Source organism: Lipotes vexillifer, unplaced genomic scaffold (assembly GCF_000442215.2).
Source record: "Lipotes vexillifer unplaced genomic scaffold, Lipotes_vexillifer_v1.1 scaffold3, whole genome shotgun sequence".
NCBI lineage: Eukaryota > Metazoa > Chordata > Mammalia > Artiodactyla > Lipotidae > Lipotes > Lipotes vexillifer.
Genome location: NW_006783631.1, coordinates 524,444 through 539,098, shown reverse-complemented (window position 1 = coordinate 539,098; position 14,655 = coordinate 524,444). Strand labels below are relative to the sequence as shown.

At 36.7% G+C, this 14,655-nt stretch overlaps 1 protein-coding gene across 2 annotated transcripts in view; it reads right to left on the bottom strand.

Moving 5' to 3' along the window:
- The window catches only part of DPP10 (dipeptidyl peptidase like 10), a 681,887-nt gene that overhangs the window by 324,274 nt on the left and 342,958 nt on the right, over positions 1–14,655 (bottom strand). For both annotated transcript variants that reach the window (XM_007456345.1, XM_007456346.1), the window contains exon 5: positions 5,195–5,269. In XM_007456345.1, coding sequence (XP_007456407.1) covers positions 5,195–5,269 — 75 coding nt within the window. The remainder of the gene's footprint in view (positions 1–5,194; positions 5,270–14,655) is intronic.

Below are 14,655 nucleotides of genomic sequence, written 5' to 3'. Positions count from 1 at the left end.
CTATATTCATTGTACTGTGCATTATAATTTCTAGGGCTTGTTTACTACTCCTTTTAAGTTTGTCCCCTAAAATAACATCTGTCCTGTTCCCCCACCCGCCATCCCCTGGTAACCACCATTTTATTCTGTTTTAACAAGATGGTATTTCTAAAATTCTACACATAAGTGATACCATACAGTACTTGTCTTTCTCTCCAGGCTATTCGTTCTTCTGTACCCCATCCTTCAGACAAGGACACAGATGTGAGAAACCAGGCAGGTTTCCTGCTGAGTTATTGCAGAGTAATCAGTGTTCATAATGATAGCCATGAGCCAAGGAGAAAAGCATTTAGTGAGTTGTCTTTCCTTGGTCTAATAATGCAGAAAATATACCATTTATTTTAGAAATATTTGTCTCAAATATTGTTACATCCTAAAACATAGTTGGATAAACTCAACAATCTGGATATATGAGGTGAGATTTATTTTTGTTTTGTTTATTTCCCCTTTGATTATGCAAGTTTAATATCTTCTTTTAAAAAAAGAGGAAAGGGCTTCCCTGGTGGCGCAGTGGTTGGGAGTCCACCTCCCGATGCAGGGGACACGGGTTCGTGGGTCCGGGAAGATCCCACATGCCGTGGAGCGGCTGGGCCCGTGAGCCATGGCCGCTGAGCCTGCGCGTCCGGAGCCTGTGCTACGCAACGGGGGAGGCCGTAGCTGTGGGGGGCCCGCGTACTGCAAAAAAAAAAAAAAAAAAAAGAGGAAAATGATCAATCTGATTTCCTGCTCCTTTCTCCAGCATTTCTGGGACATCACCTGGAGGTTTTTTTGTGTGTGTGGTACGTGGGCCTCTCACTGTTGTGGCCTCTCCCATTGCGGAGCACAGGCTCTGGACGCGCAGGCTCCGGACGCGCAGGCTCAGCAGCCATGGCTCACAGGCCCAGCCGCTCCGCGGCATGTGGGATCTTCCCGGACCGGGGCACGAACCCGTGTCCCCTGCATCGGTAGGCGGAGTCTCAACCACTGTGCCACCAGGGAAGCCCACCTGGAGGTTTTTAAGTTTGCTTTGCTTTGGTGTCAGCTTCTGTGTAAACAGGGTCACCAAGTGATATGGGTCTGACAGTTCCTGCAATTGTGACAAGTAGTCTGGGCATAAAAAACCAAACCATCAGGAAGCTTCCCGGCCACAAGTAAAGCACTTCAGCAGGGGCAGCCAGGCTTAAGCTCTACCATTGCCAGTAGACTTCTCCTTTTGCAGCAAACGGAATAAATATCACTCTTACAGTCTTAAGGATCACAAGATCACCCCAAAGAGCCCCTGCAGCATTCTCTACCTTCCTACAGGAAGACTCATCTTTCCTTCCAATCATAAACGATCTTTTCTCCCTCTTTCCCCCACTTATCTGTAAGAGTCTTACAGGAGAATATCATTTACCTTGATCTGTCCACGGATTCCTGTAGACAACAGGCACAAAGCATTCTCAAATTCTGTGGAGCAGAAGAACAACCTAGGAACCATGCTATAGGCCCAAAATATGAGAAACATTAATCTGGCCAGAAAAAGAAAAGCACCTTCTCACTTCGTTCAAATTACCTTTTTGTTGTTGTAGAACACAAATAATTTGCTTGGGGAAAATAGCCTTCATATTATCATATTAGAATTAATTAATAGTTGTACATCTCAACAGAAAAGATTCAGCCTAAGTTCCATAAAATTGACATTGATAGAAAAATGAATATTATTTTGTCTTCTTTGCAAAGGACTAAAAAATTATTGGCTTATAGTTTCCATGATTTATTTAGCATGCAACTCCTGATACAGAATCTTCAAAAACTGTCCATAAACCTGTATTAGTAATTGTAATTGCTTTGTGACTATGGATACAGTTAGTCCCCTACATAAGAACCTTCAAGCTGTGAACTTTCAAAGATGCTAACATGCATTCCCACGTCCAATCACGTTAAGTTAGTTCATGTGTCTGGCGTACATTGTCGTGTGCATGCATCCTCTACAAGTGGCTGTGCTTTTGTGTACTTTACTGTACAGTACTGTATAGAGTACAGTAGTACAGTAACTTTATTTTAAGCCCAGCATGTCTGGAAGCAGGCGTAAAAGCAGCGGTGATGCAGCTGGTACTGCTAAGAAGCAGCATGAATTGGAGGCCCAGAGGAAGGACTAAGAGAGACAAGAGGAAGAAGTAACTGAAGAACCGAAGAGACTCACGATGCAGGAAATGGCAGGGGATTTTCTTTATTTGAGGAGGCCCTGTTAGTTTTTGAGGCACAGGACCCGAACATAGAACGGTACGGGAAAGTTGCAGCAGACGTTGAGAATACAATCCAGTGCTAACCTGTCATCTATGACGAGAAAAAAAGAGCTACCACCCAGACATCACTGGATCATTTTTCCGAGAGTGTAGATAGAAGTTAATCCAGCAAGGAACCAGAACCTGTGCCATCAGCGTCAGGCGTGAGTGACATTGCAGCTTGCCCTCCATCTCCTATCGCTGACGATCCTTCAGCTCTACCATCTCCCACCACCTCTCCCTTCTCCTGTCAGTACCTCTTCTTGCCTGTTCACTTGATGCCAGCCCCTGGATGCCAGCTGTGGTTAGGTTCTATATAATCTATCAATTTAATAATTACTCTGTTTTTTCATCTTTATTGGACTATAATTGCTTTACAATGTTGTGTTAGTTTCTGCTATACTACAAAGTGAACCAGCTATGCATATACATATATCCCCTCCCTCTTTAGCCTCCCTCCCACCCTCCCTATCCCACCCCTCTAGGTCTTCATAAAGCACTGAGCTGATCTCCCTGTGCTATGCAGCAGCTTCCCACTAGCTATCTATTTTACACATGGTAGTGTATATATGTCAATGTAACAGGCTATGCATTGCCTAAGGGCAGTATAAACCAACAAAACAATTTTGGAATGGTTTTTCAATATATAACAGGAACCTTAAAACGTTTTTAAGGCTATCTCAAACAATAAAAAGTAATAATTCAAAATATATCAACAACCTAAATATAAGAACTGAAACTATAAAACTCTTAGAAGAAACCATAAGGGTACAACTTCATGACCTTGAATTTGCCAATGTATTCTTAGATATGGTACCAAAAGCATGAGTAACAAGAGACAAAAATAGATAAATCATACTTCATCAGAATTTTTAAAATTTATGCACCAAAGGACATTATCAAAAAAGTGAAAAAGCAATCTACTGAGTGGAAGAAAATATTTGCAAATCATATATTTGATAAGGGTCTTCTATCCAGAATATCTAAACAGCTCTCAAACTCAACTACAAAAAGAAAAAAAAAAAAAAACCGCAAAGGACTTGAATAGACATTTCTCCAAAGAAGAAACACAGAAGGCCAACAAACATATGAAAATATGCTTAACATCATTAGTCTAATTAGGGAGGTATACACCAAAACCACAATAAGATATCAATTCATATACATTTGAATAGCTACAATAAGAAGAATGGAAAATAACAACTGTTGGTGAGGATACATAGAAACTGAAACACTTGCACATTGCCCGTGGGAATGTAAAATGGTGCAGCCATTTTAGAAAGTGATTTGGTGGTTTCTCAAAAAGATAAACATAGAATTATCACATTACCCAGCAATTCCACACCTCAATATTTATCTCCAAATTTGAAAACAGGTACTCAAAAAAATGCTTGTGCACAAATGTTTACAACACTATTCATAACAGCCAAAAGGTGGAAAAAACCCCAGTATCCTTCAATGAATAAATGAATAAATGTAGTACATACATACAATGAAATAGTATTCAACCATAAAAAAGGAACGAAGTACTGATACATATTATAATGTGGATTAATCTAAAAAGCATTATACTAAGTGAAAGAAGCCAGACAACAGTCATATACTGGATGATTCCATTTATGTAAAATATCCAAAATAAACAAAGACTGTGGAACTAGCAGAAGGATAGACACATCGATCAGTGAAACAGAATAAAACAAACTGTAGCTACAGAAACCTGATTTTTTTTAAAGTTTATTATCCTTTTAATATAGCAGTCATTTTAAGTTAAAACTCTTCAGATAAATATTGTTTTAAAAACTTGAGGATGCTGTAATAGTTTGGTTATAAAGCTCAAGCACTTTCCAACTCTTACATGTTTTTCAAAATCCCAATGAGTAGAGAGAACACAGAACAAAGGTAAAGGAAAAGGGCCAAGATTTATAACAGGAAAAAGATGTCTTTGATTACAGTCTCCCCGCCTTTTGTAGTGTAAATTAATTATTTTAAATAAGAAATATAAACTTGTCTAAAAATATAACACATGTATATTTCAAAAGACTAAAACCATCAAGTAGAAGGTCCTTTGAATAGTAAAATTTCATGTGCTCGAAGGGTTTCAATGCATTATATGAGGCTTCCTGCTTTGTCTATAAATTTTTATTGTCTGCCTAAAGCACACAAAACATTCTTGAATAATTTCCCAAATCATTTATTTTCTACAGAAGCTAATCTGCTGAATTGCCTTTTCAACATTTACTTTGCTTTTCAACAGTGCAAATTATATCTGAGTAAAAATACTCCACAACCATACATATTGCTCTAATTGTGCTATAGAGCTGACATGGAATAATGAAATAGTAATTGCAGTTAGAACACTTTATTTGTTCAGAATTGATTCCCTGCCTTGCCCCACTTTTAGAAATGTCTACAACCACAAGGCTTATGCTCAAACACCAACAAAGAATCCTTTGACCATAAACTGAATCAATGTTTTCACCAGCTCTTCCCACAATACACACTGCAGCTCAGGCACAGCCATTAGGAAACCCCTTAATCTACGTATACATACAACACAAGTAGATATTAAGGCTTATCCTGGAATTCTTAAAAGCCCCCATTTTTTGGATTTGCTAAGCTCTGCCACACTCTCCTCCAAAAGAGATGAACTTGGACCAGCACAGGCACCTAGCAGATTGTTCCAGTTATTTGCTAGCTGGGTGTGGAAGAAACGACATTGTTGCCAAAACTCTCTTGTGCAATATTGGTTATCAGTATTCACCTGCACCTACTGGATATGTCAAATTTTCTCTAGTTGAGTAGATGACCAAGGAAAACTATGAACTCTCACCTGAATGCAACACAACTATGAACTGTCACTTGAATGCAACACACAATGAAAAAATTTTTTTCAAAGATCACTCCTTTACCTGTTTGACATCATATGCCAGAAGAACATATTTTAAATCTGGTGAAACTGAATGTCTTGATGCTTTGAAGGTTACCTAGAAATAAAAAGAAACAATTATTTTAAAGAGCTTAATAACAGAAAGATTGACATACATTTGGATATGTAAGTATAAAAGAAGATGTCCATTCTCCTCATAACATTGTAAAATAGGCTTTCTCGTTTGTATTGTAAGTATGCACAGGCATGTACATATGTATGACCTTACAGATGGATATAGAAACTTGGAGAGGCTATATTAGACACTTCATTAAGAAAAGTTTTGCTAACGTATCTCCCCTACATGTTATCACTTAAAAACTAAGTTAATATTTTCATTTATAAGAATAAAAAAGCAAAACATCATTGAACTTCTTAAGTAACCAAAATGCTTTTATATTTGCATGTTGGATTAATCAAAAGGAAAATAAATAGTGGCATTCTGTGGTGTCATGATTTTCTGTCTCTGCACTTTTGTTTTTTCTCAGGTTGTATATTTTTAAAAAGACATATGTTAAATACAAAATCTCCTTAAAGGAAACTCCCAGAGTGAGGCAGATTAAAACACAAATACATAATTGATTATACTCAATATATATATATGGTATAGAAATATAAACAAATACACTACACATGTTTAATTTTGAGCTTTTTATTTTACCATTGAATAAATCCAATGTTAGAAAGACTTGAACGTAAAGTGAAGGATAAATACACTGAGAGTGGGAAAATGGTTTTATTTGGGAAAGAGATTACATGTAATGTCATATCTAAAGAGAAGGCAAGCAAATTGAGTTGCTGCATCAAAAGCCTACAAAACGCAAACAAAAAAATAAAATAAACTGTACCTGGATTTTAAGCAAACTAATTTGTATGGTTTGTGCAGAGAAATACAGGTATAAATAATTGCACACATTTTATGTCTGGGCAGTTTCAACAACACTGGTCTCCAAGAAAAACAGAAAAGGGTGAAGTCAAGGTTTTAGTACTTAGAAATTCCCAAAGACAATGGAAAGGATAAGAAACTCAGAAGAACCAATATCTGGCAAAGTTTGCATGGTATAATAAAAATTATATTTGGTCTTTTTCCCTGGTTCCTGGCACAGAGCTTCTAAAATGCTTGGAATTTCCTGAGCGATTGAAGGGTCTTTTGTTAATTAATAACTAGCCCTCTTTGACTACACACAGTTTATGTTAATGACATGACTCCAGGATTGGGGGTCGGGGGAGAGTGGCCAGATAGCTTCTGGAGAAGAACCAGCCACCTGATTAGAGAGAGAAAACTTTGAACCCTACCTGGAGGTCAGGTAGGGTGGTGGGACTGGAGCTGAAGTCCAAGCATGTGGCCGATGATTTAATCAATCGGGCCTAGGTAACAAAACCTCAGTAGAAAACCTCTGAACCATGAGATTTGCAGAAGCTTCCTTGTTAGTAGACATATCAATGTAGCTGGAGGGGACATATCCCAACTCCACCGAGACAGAGACTGTACTTAGGACCCTTCTCCATTCACCCTATTTACCTCTTCATCTGGCTTTTCATTTGTATTCTTTATAATAAACCGGTAATCATAAGTATAGTTCTTTCTGTGTCATTCTAGCAAATTATCAAACCTGAAGGGAGATTGTGAGAACCACCAAATCTGTAAACCAAGTCCGACAAAAATGCAAGTAGCCTGGGGTCTCAGGACTTGAAGCTGGTATCTGAAGTGAGAGCAGGCACTGAGACCTTAACCCGTGGGGTCTTCACTAACTCTGAGTAGTTAGTATCAGAGTGAATTGAATTGTAAATCACCCAGAGAAATGTTGTTGAAATAGCACAGTCTGTTCATTTCTGAGCCAGATATGCAAGAGAATGGAGTACTCTGGGAGAAAATACTTGTACATGGTAATGTTGATTTAGAAGAGGTGTTGCCTACATACATCCATCTTGTACCATCCACTTAGAAGATCAGAATAATCACTGGCAATAATTCACCTCAAGGAATTTGTTTTTCATTTTTTCGAAAAGCCACTTCAATAATAATGAAAATAACAACAACAAACAACAATCACAACAGTAGGGCTACCATTGATCTATCATCTGTTATAAGCTCTGAAATTGCTTAGCATTCTGTGGTTCTCAGTAATTCCCCCACCTCCTGCCCCATGACAAAGCTGTGAGGGAGGTATCTTCATTCTAACCCTTTCTTTTTTTCTCATAACTTATTGTATATTGAAACTTGATAGATATTAGCCTGTGTGAGATTTAGGGTGACATATAGAACACAAGGTCCTCTCACTCAGCGTTGCACATTGCAGTATCAGGAGGTATACTGTTACACAAGAGGAGGTTTATTGTTATTTAAAAATTGGTTAAAAGGGCAATGCCATCATTCCAGTCCTATGGGAATAAGAAAACTCTAATAATACAGTTCTTAAACTTTTGTCAAGGTCACAGAGAAGTATACATAATGAAAGAATGCAGGAGGAACTCCTTTCATAAGCCCTATGCCAACAGGAGATTCTTTCTTTTCTCCTTTCCTCTCTTCCTCCCTTCCTTCCCTCCTTTCCTTCCTCCCTTCCCCTTTCCTCTCTCTTCTCTCTTTCTCTCTTTCTCTCTCTCTCTTGTTTTAGAGAGCTACCCTGTCTGAAGTCTGAAATATTTAACGAAAATCTCACCCCCCTTGTCCCCATCCGCTCTCACAGAACGTTGCTAACGCAAATTTACTTCACACGTTCACAGGTGCATCTGAGCCTCTGGTAACAACATTTTAGTATCTTTTACAGTTCCTTCAATGATCCAGTCTGGAGCTTTATTAATTATCACTATACTGCCTTCAGCTTCTGCAGCATACAACCTGGGAAACTTTCCAATTACCTTTTCAAAGGCCCAAGCTGCTGAAACTTCGAACTTCGAGTTGTGCACAGGTGGTGCTGAAAAGAGACTTGCTGATGCTACACGTCTAAGAAACACATCCTTGCCGCTTAGTCAAGGGGCATGGGAAGTCTCAGCCAAATCCCTCTTAACCTAAGCCATTAATGCTATCATCTGTTGCATCTGGGTGATTAATCCTTCCTAGCAGCCACCGGAGACCCCTTGGTCTACATTGACCCTAATTATAGATATTAATATAGTTCCAGTTGAGTCTCAACTCGATATGGCCTCAAATTAGTGTTTCGGGAAGTCTATTATTGCCAATAATGCTATTATGTTACCTACATATTTAATCACTTAATTACTATTGTAATAAAAGGATGCAGAGATATATTCTACGTGCGTTTATCGGTATTACTCATCAATGATGCTTACTGATGCATTTTTGAACAAAGGGCATTAAAATGCATAAACTCTGCCATCTAGGAACATTTGATTAAAGCCAAGTAAGGTGGGATAAACAGGAAAACAAATACGCAGGTGGTTAACTAAACAAATTAACAAGGGAGATAAGACATTTGATCAGTTGAGAAACAAATGCATGCTTTCAGGCAGCTTGGCAAGATTTTGTAGCACCTCATTTGTATGTATCATTCAACTATACCAAAACTAACTTATTGAACATTCAAAATAAGATGAACACCATGGTAAACACTGAAGGTGCTGCAAAGTCGAAAAACAAAGTCACTAGAATCTTTCCCATCTCGTATTGGGCAGGATAAGACAAGCACTGTGTTTCTCTGCCCCAAATGCCTTAAAAGACTGGATGTGTGGTAGAAGAAAGCAGCTGAGTAAACTGAGGACAAATGGAGCAGTCAGGCTGTCAAAAGGGGGCAGTAGCCCCTCACCTTCAAATAATCATTATCTTATAGGAAATTATATACAGTATTTCTAACTTTCCAATTCTTTTCAAGATAAGCTGGAAATCAAGCTGTTAATTTACAATCTCATGATTCTTAAATTATAGCTTGATACTTTGAAACATATATGTGTACCAGATTCTGCCTAGGGGCTGCTAGTTTGCTTAATTTTGGTAAAGCAAAAATTGCCATAAAGATAAGGGGGGTGGGTGGAAACAATGCTATGAGATTTAAGAAACAGGTGGTGTATTTTTCATATACTTGGTGGTAATGTAAATGAAAACTTCATGATCCCACGTTTTCCAGTTAAATGAAATTACAGACTGCATTATGAGAACAACCTTTAAAAATGTACATGTAGTTTTAAAAGATTCCCAGAGAGGTGGGGCTAGCCGCATGGCTTAGTGTTAACATTATACGTGTATTATTACCAACATGAATATGGCAGACCTAATTACTGTTTTCATGAATGGTGAAATTTAAAGCCAAGGAAGCTAGAGAATCAGATTTGAATTTAGAATGATTCCTCTGGCAGTTGGGTGGGTTAGATCTGATGACATCTTGAGGTCAGTGAGATCTGGTAAGAAGCTCTCATGACAATCCAGACAAGCAATGTCAAGAAGTTAAAGATGCAAGGGCATAGGGTGGAGGGTACATCTGCAAGGGAGATTGCTGATAAAAACAAAAAAGAATTTATTGATTAGATCTGAAGACTAAGAAGAAAGTGTACAAAACAATTTTGGGTTTTCACGTTTTTATCACTGGGTAAATGTTGCTACTGCAACCAAACTTGGGAAAAAGCAAAAACCAGGCATATTTTGAGGAAAATTTTAGACATACCAACTTTAGATATGCTATAGTTTTAATCCTAGTGGGATATCCAATAGGGGATACTCAAGCTTTTTGTACATAAGCCTGGAGTTTAAGAGAGATATCTGGGATTTTATGGAGTATTAGATGAAAGTTTACATTCAATGTAAATTCATTCTCATCAGATAAAAGGAGCAAAACCTCTCAAACAACATGTTCTGCAATGAGTGGATCAGTAACAATGCAGTTATTATGAGTAATGTTTACGATTACTTTTATAAGTAAACCTGTTCCACCTGCCATAATAACTTCACCTCTCCCTGCTCTTTATTCAAGCTGTATTTCTCTCAAATATCATTCTAATTCTCCCTCTTTAAGCCTTCTCTGTCCTTTTCAGTGCAAGTGATTCGCCTGAGTCATTTGTATACAATTATATGTGCAGTTCATTTAATCACTGATCACTTCCATTATTGCCCTTTTGGGTTGTTTGGAACCTCAATTTACATCTACTGCCACAGTAATGCCCCTATTAAGAGGCTCCATTGCAATGATTCATTCTTGTCAGAAACATTATAACTAGAGGTAAAACTAGACAATGGACTAGACTATTCCAAGATGTCAGATATTGAATATCATGGCAAGAAATCATTAAACACAAACGTAAATGTCAGAAGTGCCAGGACATATAAAATATGCATTTGTATAACTTAAGGCTGAGAAAAGAACGAGCAAGAGGAAAAGAACAAGAGATTGGATTAAAATTAACAAAAGCTGGTAGAAGACTTGGTTGCCTTAAGATTGAGAAATGACAGATGCATAAGAACAGTACAGTTCAGGTGAGTGTTATTCTAGATCTTGTAACATGCTGGTGATAAAAATATGTATAGGCACCTCTATTACAAAAAAAAAAAAAATTACTGGTCCAAGAACTTGAGCTGGAGAATCCGCTAAGTCTTAAAGTGTAGGTAGGTACATTTTCAACAGATATAGAATGATGAAAACAAGAAAGTAGGTCTTTGAGGACCCTATGGTCTTTTTTTCCTGCTCCCTCCACCTCACCCAACCAAAATCCTACACACACACACACACACACACACACACACACACACACACACGCAGGTACATACACACAAACACACACACCTTATGTTTTAATTTATTTGGCTATAATTTCCCTCATTACCTAATCTAATTTTTAGCTTATTGATAACTGACAAAAAATGTTTAGAAAAGTCATCTCTTATTCTAGAAAAATAAAATATTATTTTTTCAAGTATGTGATTAAGTATATACTGTCAATAAGCTTCTTTTACAATGCAGTCTATAAATAATCATGAAATGAGCATGAGGAAAGATTATAAAAAGCCAGTTGACCTTAAGCGGACGGCAGGAGGGAAATGGTTACTACACAATTGATAAAAAAGGAAAAGAAGGTCGAAAGAAGGCAGAAAAGAAGGCAAACCAAATTGCAGTCTATTAAGGGATACCAAAGATGGACTCTCTTTCTCTGTCTGGCTTCAAATGAAAGAAACATGGAAGAGGCAGAGCAATTATTTTTTTTTTTTATCTTGCAGCTCTAAATAAAGCCATGTTTGTTATAGCCATAACTGTGTTTATGTGCAAAGATTTTTTAAGAAATCAGACCTTTTATTCTATTTTTTTTAATGTTCTCTTTTCATAGCTACCCAATTAATTAGTATAGTGTCTGAATTATATTACTTTGTGATACCTAGGACATCCATGTTGTATAAACATAATAGATTGTCTCTATTTTTTTTTCTTGGCACCATGCATTTTATTGATTCTAGAATATTTTATTAAAAAACTCAATGGAGAAAATGCCATGGTGCAAGTAGGTAGTTTTAAAGACTATTAAATCAGTACTTACTAACTCATGTAGAATGCCTCACATATATCTTTATTGCTCAATAAATGTGAATGGCCAAATTAATATTTTATTGAGTTGGATCACAGTCCATACACTAAAACATTTAAAAAACAATTTTTATTTTTAATAGAAGGTAAAACTAATGGTCTCTGAATTCTGTTAATAACTTTAAAAAAAGGCCCAACAAGATGATTTTGAGAAAAATATCAGTATTTCTGCACTCAAAAACACAACAAATTGGACTTCCCTGGTGGCACAGTGGTTGAGAGTCTGCCTGCAGATGCAGGGGACACGGGTTCGTGCCCCGGTCCGGGAAGATCCCACATGCCACAGAGCGGCTGGGCCCGTGAGCCATGGCCGCTGAGACTGTGCGTCTGGAGCCTGTGCTCTGCAACAAATACAAATTAGAAAAGCTTAGGCTGGAGAAGGAAGTTAAGGAATATTGTAAAGTGCATACTTACACAAATTATTCCTCTGAAGTTGAGTTACGCTAATCTGATTCTTCAAATTGTCTTAATGTTTTCTAATCATAATACTTCAAACATAATTTATCTTAAATGGTGTTATTACATTCAGGTAAAGAATGTAATGCACTAAATGTAATGCGCTAAAAAATACAGCATATAGAAAGAAATTAAAAGTTATGAAAGTCCAAAAAATATCAAATTAGAATTTCTGTATAAGTTTTCCTAATCATGGCCTAATATAATTTGTTCAATACAATGCTTATAAGACAAGTTGACTGGATTTTTCCAGTAGCAAATTACTTAAGTACATTTTTGCAATGATATTCCATCAGATAAATATTAGAGAGAAAACCTAATTAATAGTTACTATTTTAAAACATGATATGGACATTTTAAGAATTTGTGTCAGTAATGTGATTTTATGTCTCATAGGCCAGGAAGTGGCTACCAAGAACTTTGAAATTTTCATATTTTTAAAAAGAAGAGAAAATATAATGACCAATACAGCTTCATAAAAAAATTTAACTTGGCTGAATCTTCTTTAAAAATGAGGGAAAAATAGGAAAATACTAGTGCTGTAAAGATTAAATTTTGGTTGACAGGTGATCGATTTTTCTTATGGATCAAAGACACATTTAAAGTTGGTATGACATCATTAGTTTAGCATTAGCATTGATAATCCCAAAGAACAAGAGAGAACATAGGTTAGTAACTAAAAAGAAACTTATTTGTTGATACTTAATAAATTCTGGTATATTCTTCAATAATATCAGGTTAGATATCTACTTTCTACTCTCTTATTTTTTTTTTTTTAATTTATTTTTTTGCGGTACACGGGCCTCTCACTGTTGTGGCCTCTCCCATTGCGGAGCACAGGCTCTGGACCCGCAGGCTCAGCGGCCATGGCTCACGGGCCCAGCCGCTCTGTGGCACGTGGGATCTTCCCAGACCAGGGCACAAACCCGTGTCCCCTGCATCGGCAGGCGGACTCTCAACCACTGCGCCACCAGGGAAGCCCCTTCTCTCTTATTTTTATCTTTGATAAAACTATTTATATAAAGAGTATAATATTTATTTGTTGTTTTCATCTTAATGGACCTTGGATGCAAAGAATTAGATTAATAATAACTTTTGTCTCTTGACAGAGTGTCATTTGTAATAAATTTAGCCAATAAAAATATAACATGCCCAGTTAAACTTGAATATCAGATAAACAACAAATATGCTGTAATCTATGAAAATAATGACAAACCATACAATAATGTGAAAATAACGTAAAAATATGGAATATCCTATAAAAATTAGTGAGCTACAACTAAATGTAAATATGCATGAATCAGTAACAGAATGCTGTGATAAAAGTACATATATGAAGATCATGGACAGCCCGGTTCCTCTATTAAGAGTTCAAAACCAACTAAATATGTCATTTAGGCAAACATATACATAACCAAACTGAGTTAGACATTCACCAGAAACCCAAGGATACAAAAAAATAATTTCCAGAGCAAATTAGTTTAAATGTTGAGTTGTCATTTACTAAACTTGCACTTTAATGGTCCAAAGCTAAAGGTCATTCTTTATTGTTCACTTTATCAGAAATGTCTATTAATAGATCCTAAGCTCAGTTGAGAACAGCAGTTGTTCGTAACTATGACTGAATAAACTTTTGTGTTCTTTCCTGATGCACATGTGCAACCATTTTCATATGGTGATTATATGCAGGGAGAAATTTGTGGGTTGTAGTGTGTGTGAATGTTCTACTTCACACAAAATAACAAACTGTCACCCAAAGTAAAAACACAAATTACACTCCTGCTAGCAATGTGTAAGACGTCCTGTTCTCCACATTCTTTCCAGTTCTTGGTAAAGTCAGAGTTAAACTTTGCCAGTGGGATAGGTGCAAAATACTATCTCTTTGTTGACTATCATTTTCCTGTTTGTAAATTATGTGAAGCATTTGTTTCTTTATCAATGATGTGTTTCTTTTGTGAACAGTGTATTTAAATCTTTTGCTTATTTTTCAATAAAATTGGAGGGTTTTTTAAATATTAATTACACACTAATATTTTTCAGTTAACTAATGCTTTTCACCATGCCTTTGTCATTTACCACTTGGTATTCTTTACTATGCTAAAATATCTGTCTGTGTACTCTAATTTTAACATGAGATTATAATAGATACAAGATACAAACAAACAAAAAAAATTATAGGATGTGACAATTCAGAGGAAGAATCTGAACCAAACCAAAGAATGACAAGACTCAGATTTTCAGTTCTGAACATCAATGTTTCTTGAGTATATTAACAGGTGGACTATTACTCCTTCTGCTCAGGACTCATAAAGAAATTGATTCTCCATTTCCTTCTCATTTGTCATTATCCATTTAATAAGCAGATATACTATAACTGACCCTTATCTGCCAAAGCAAAGGGCAATAGTAAAAGAAAAAAGTAACTTCAGATTTACTTCCCTGGTGGCACAGAACTTTCTGCTTAACT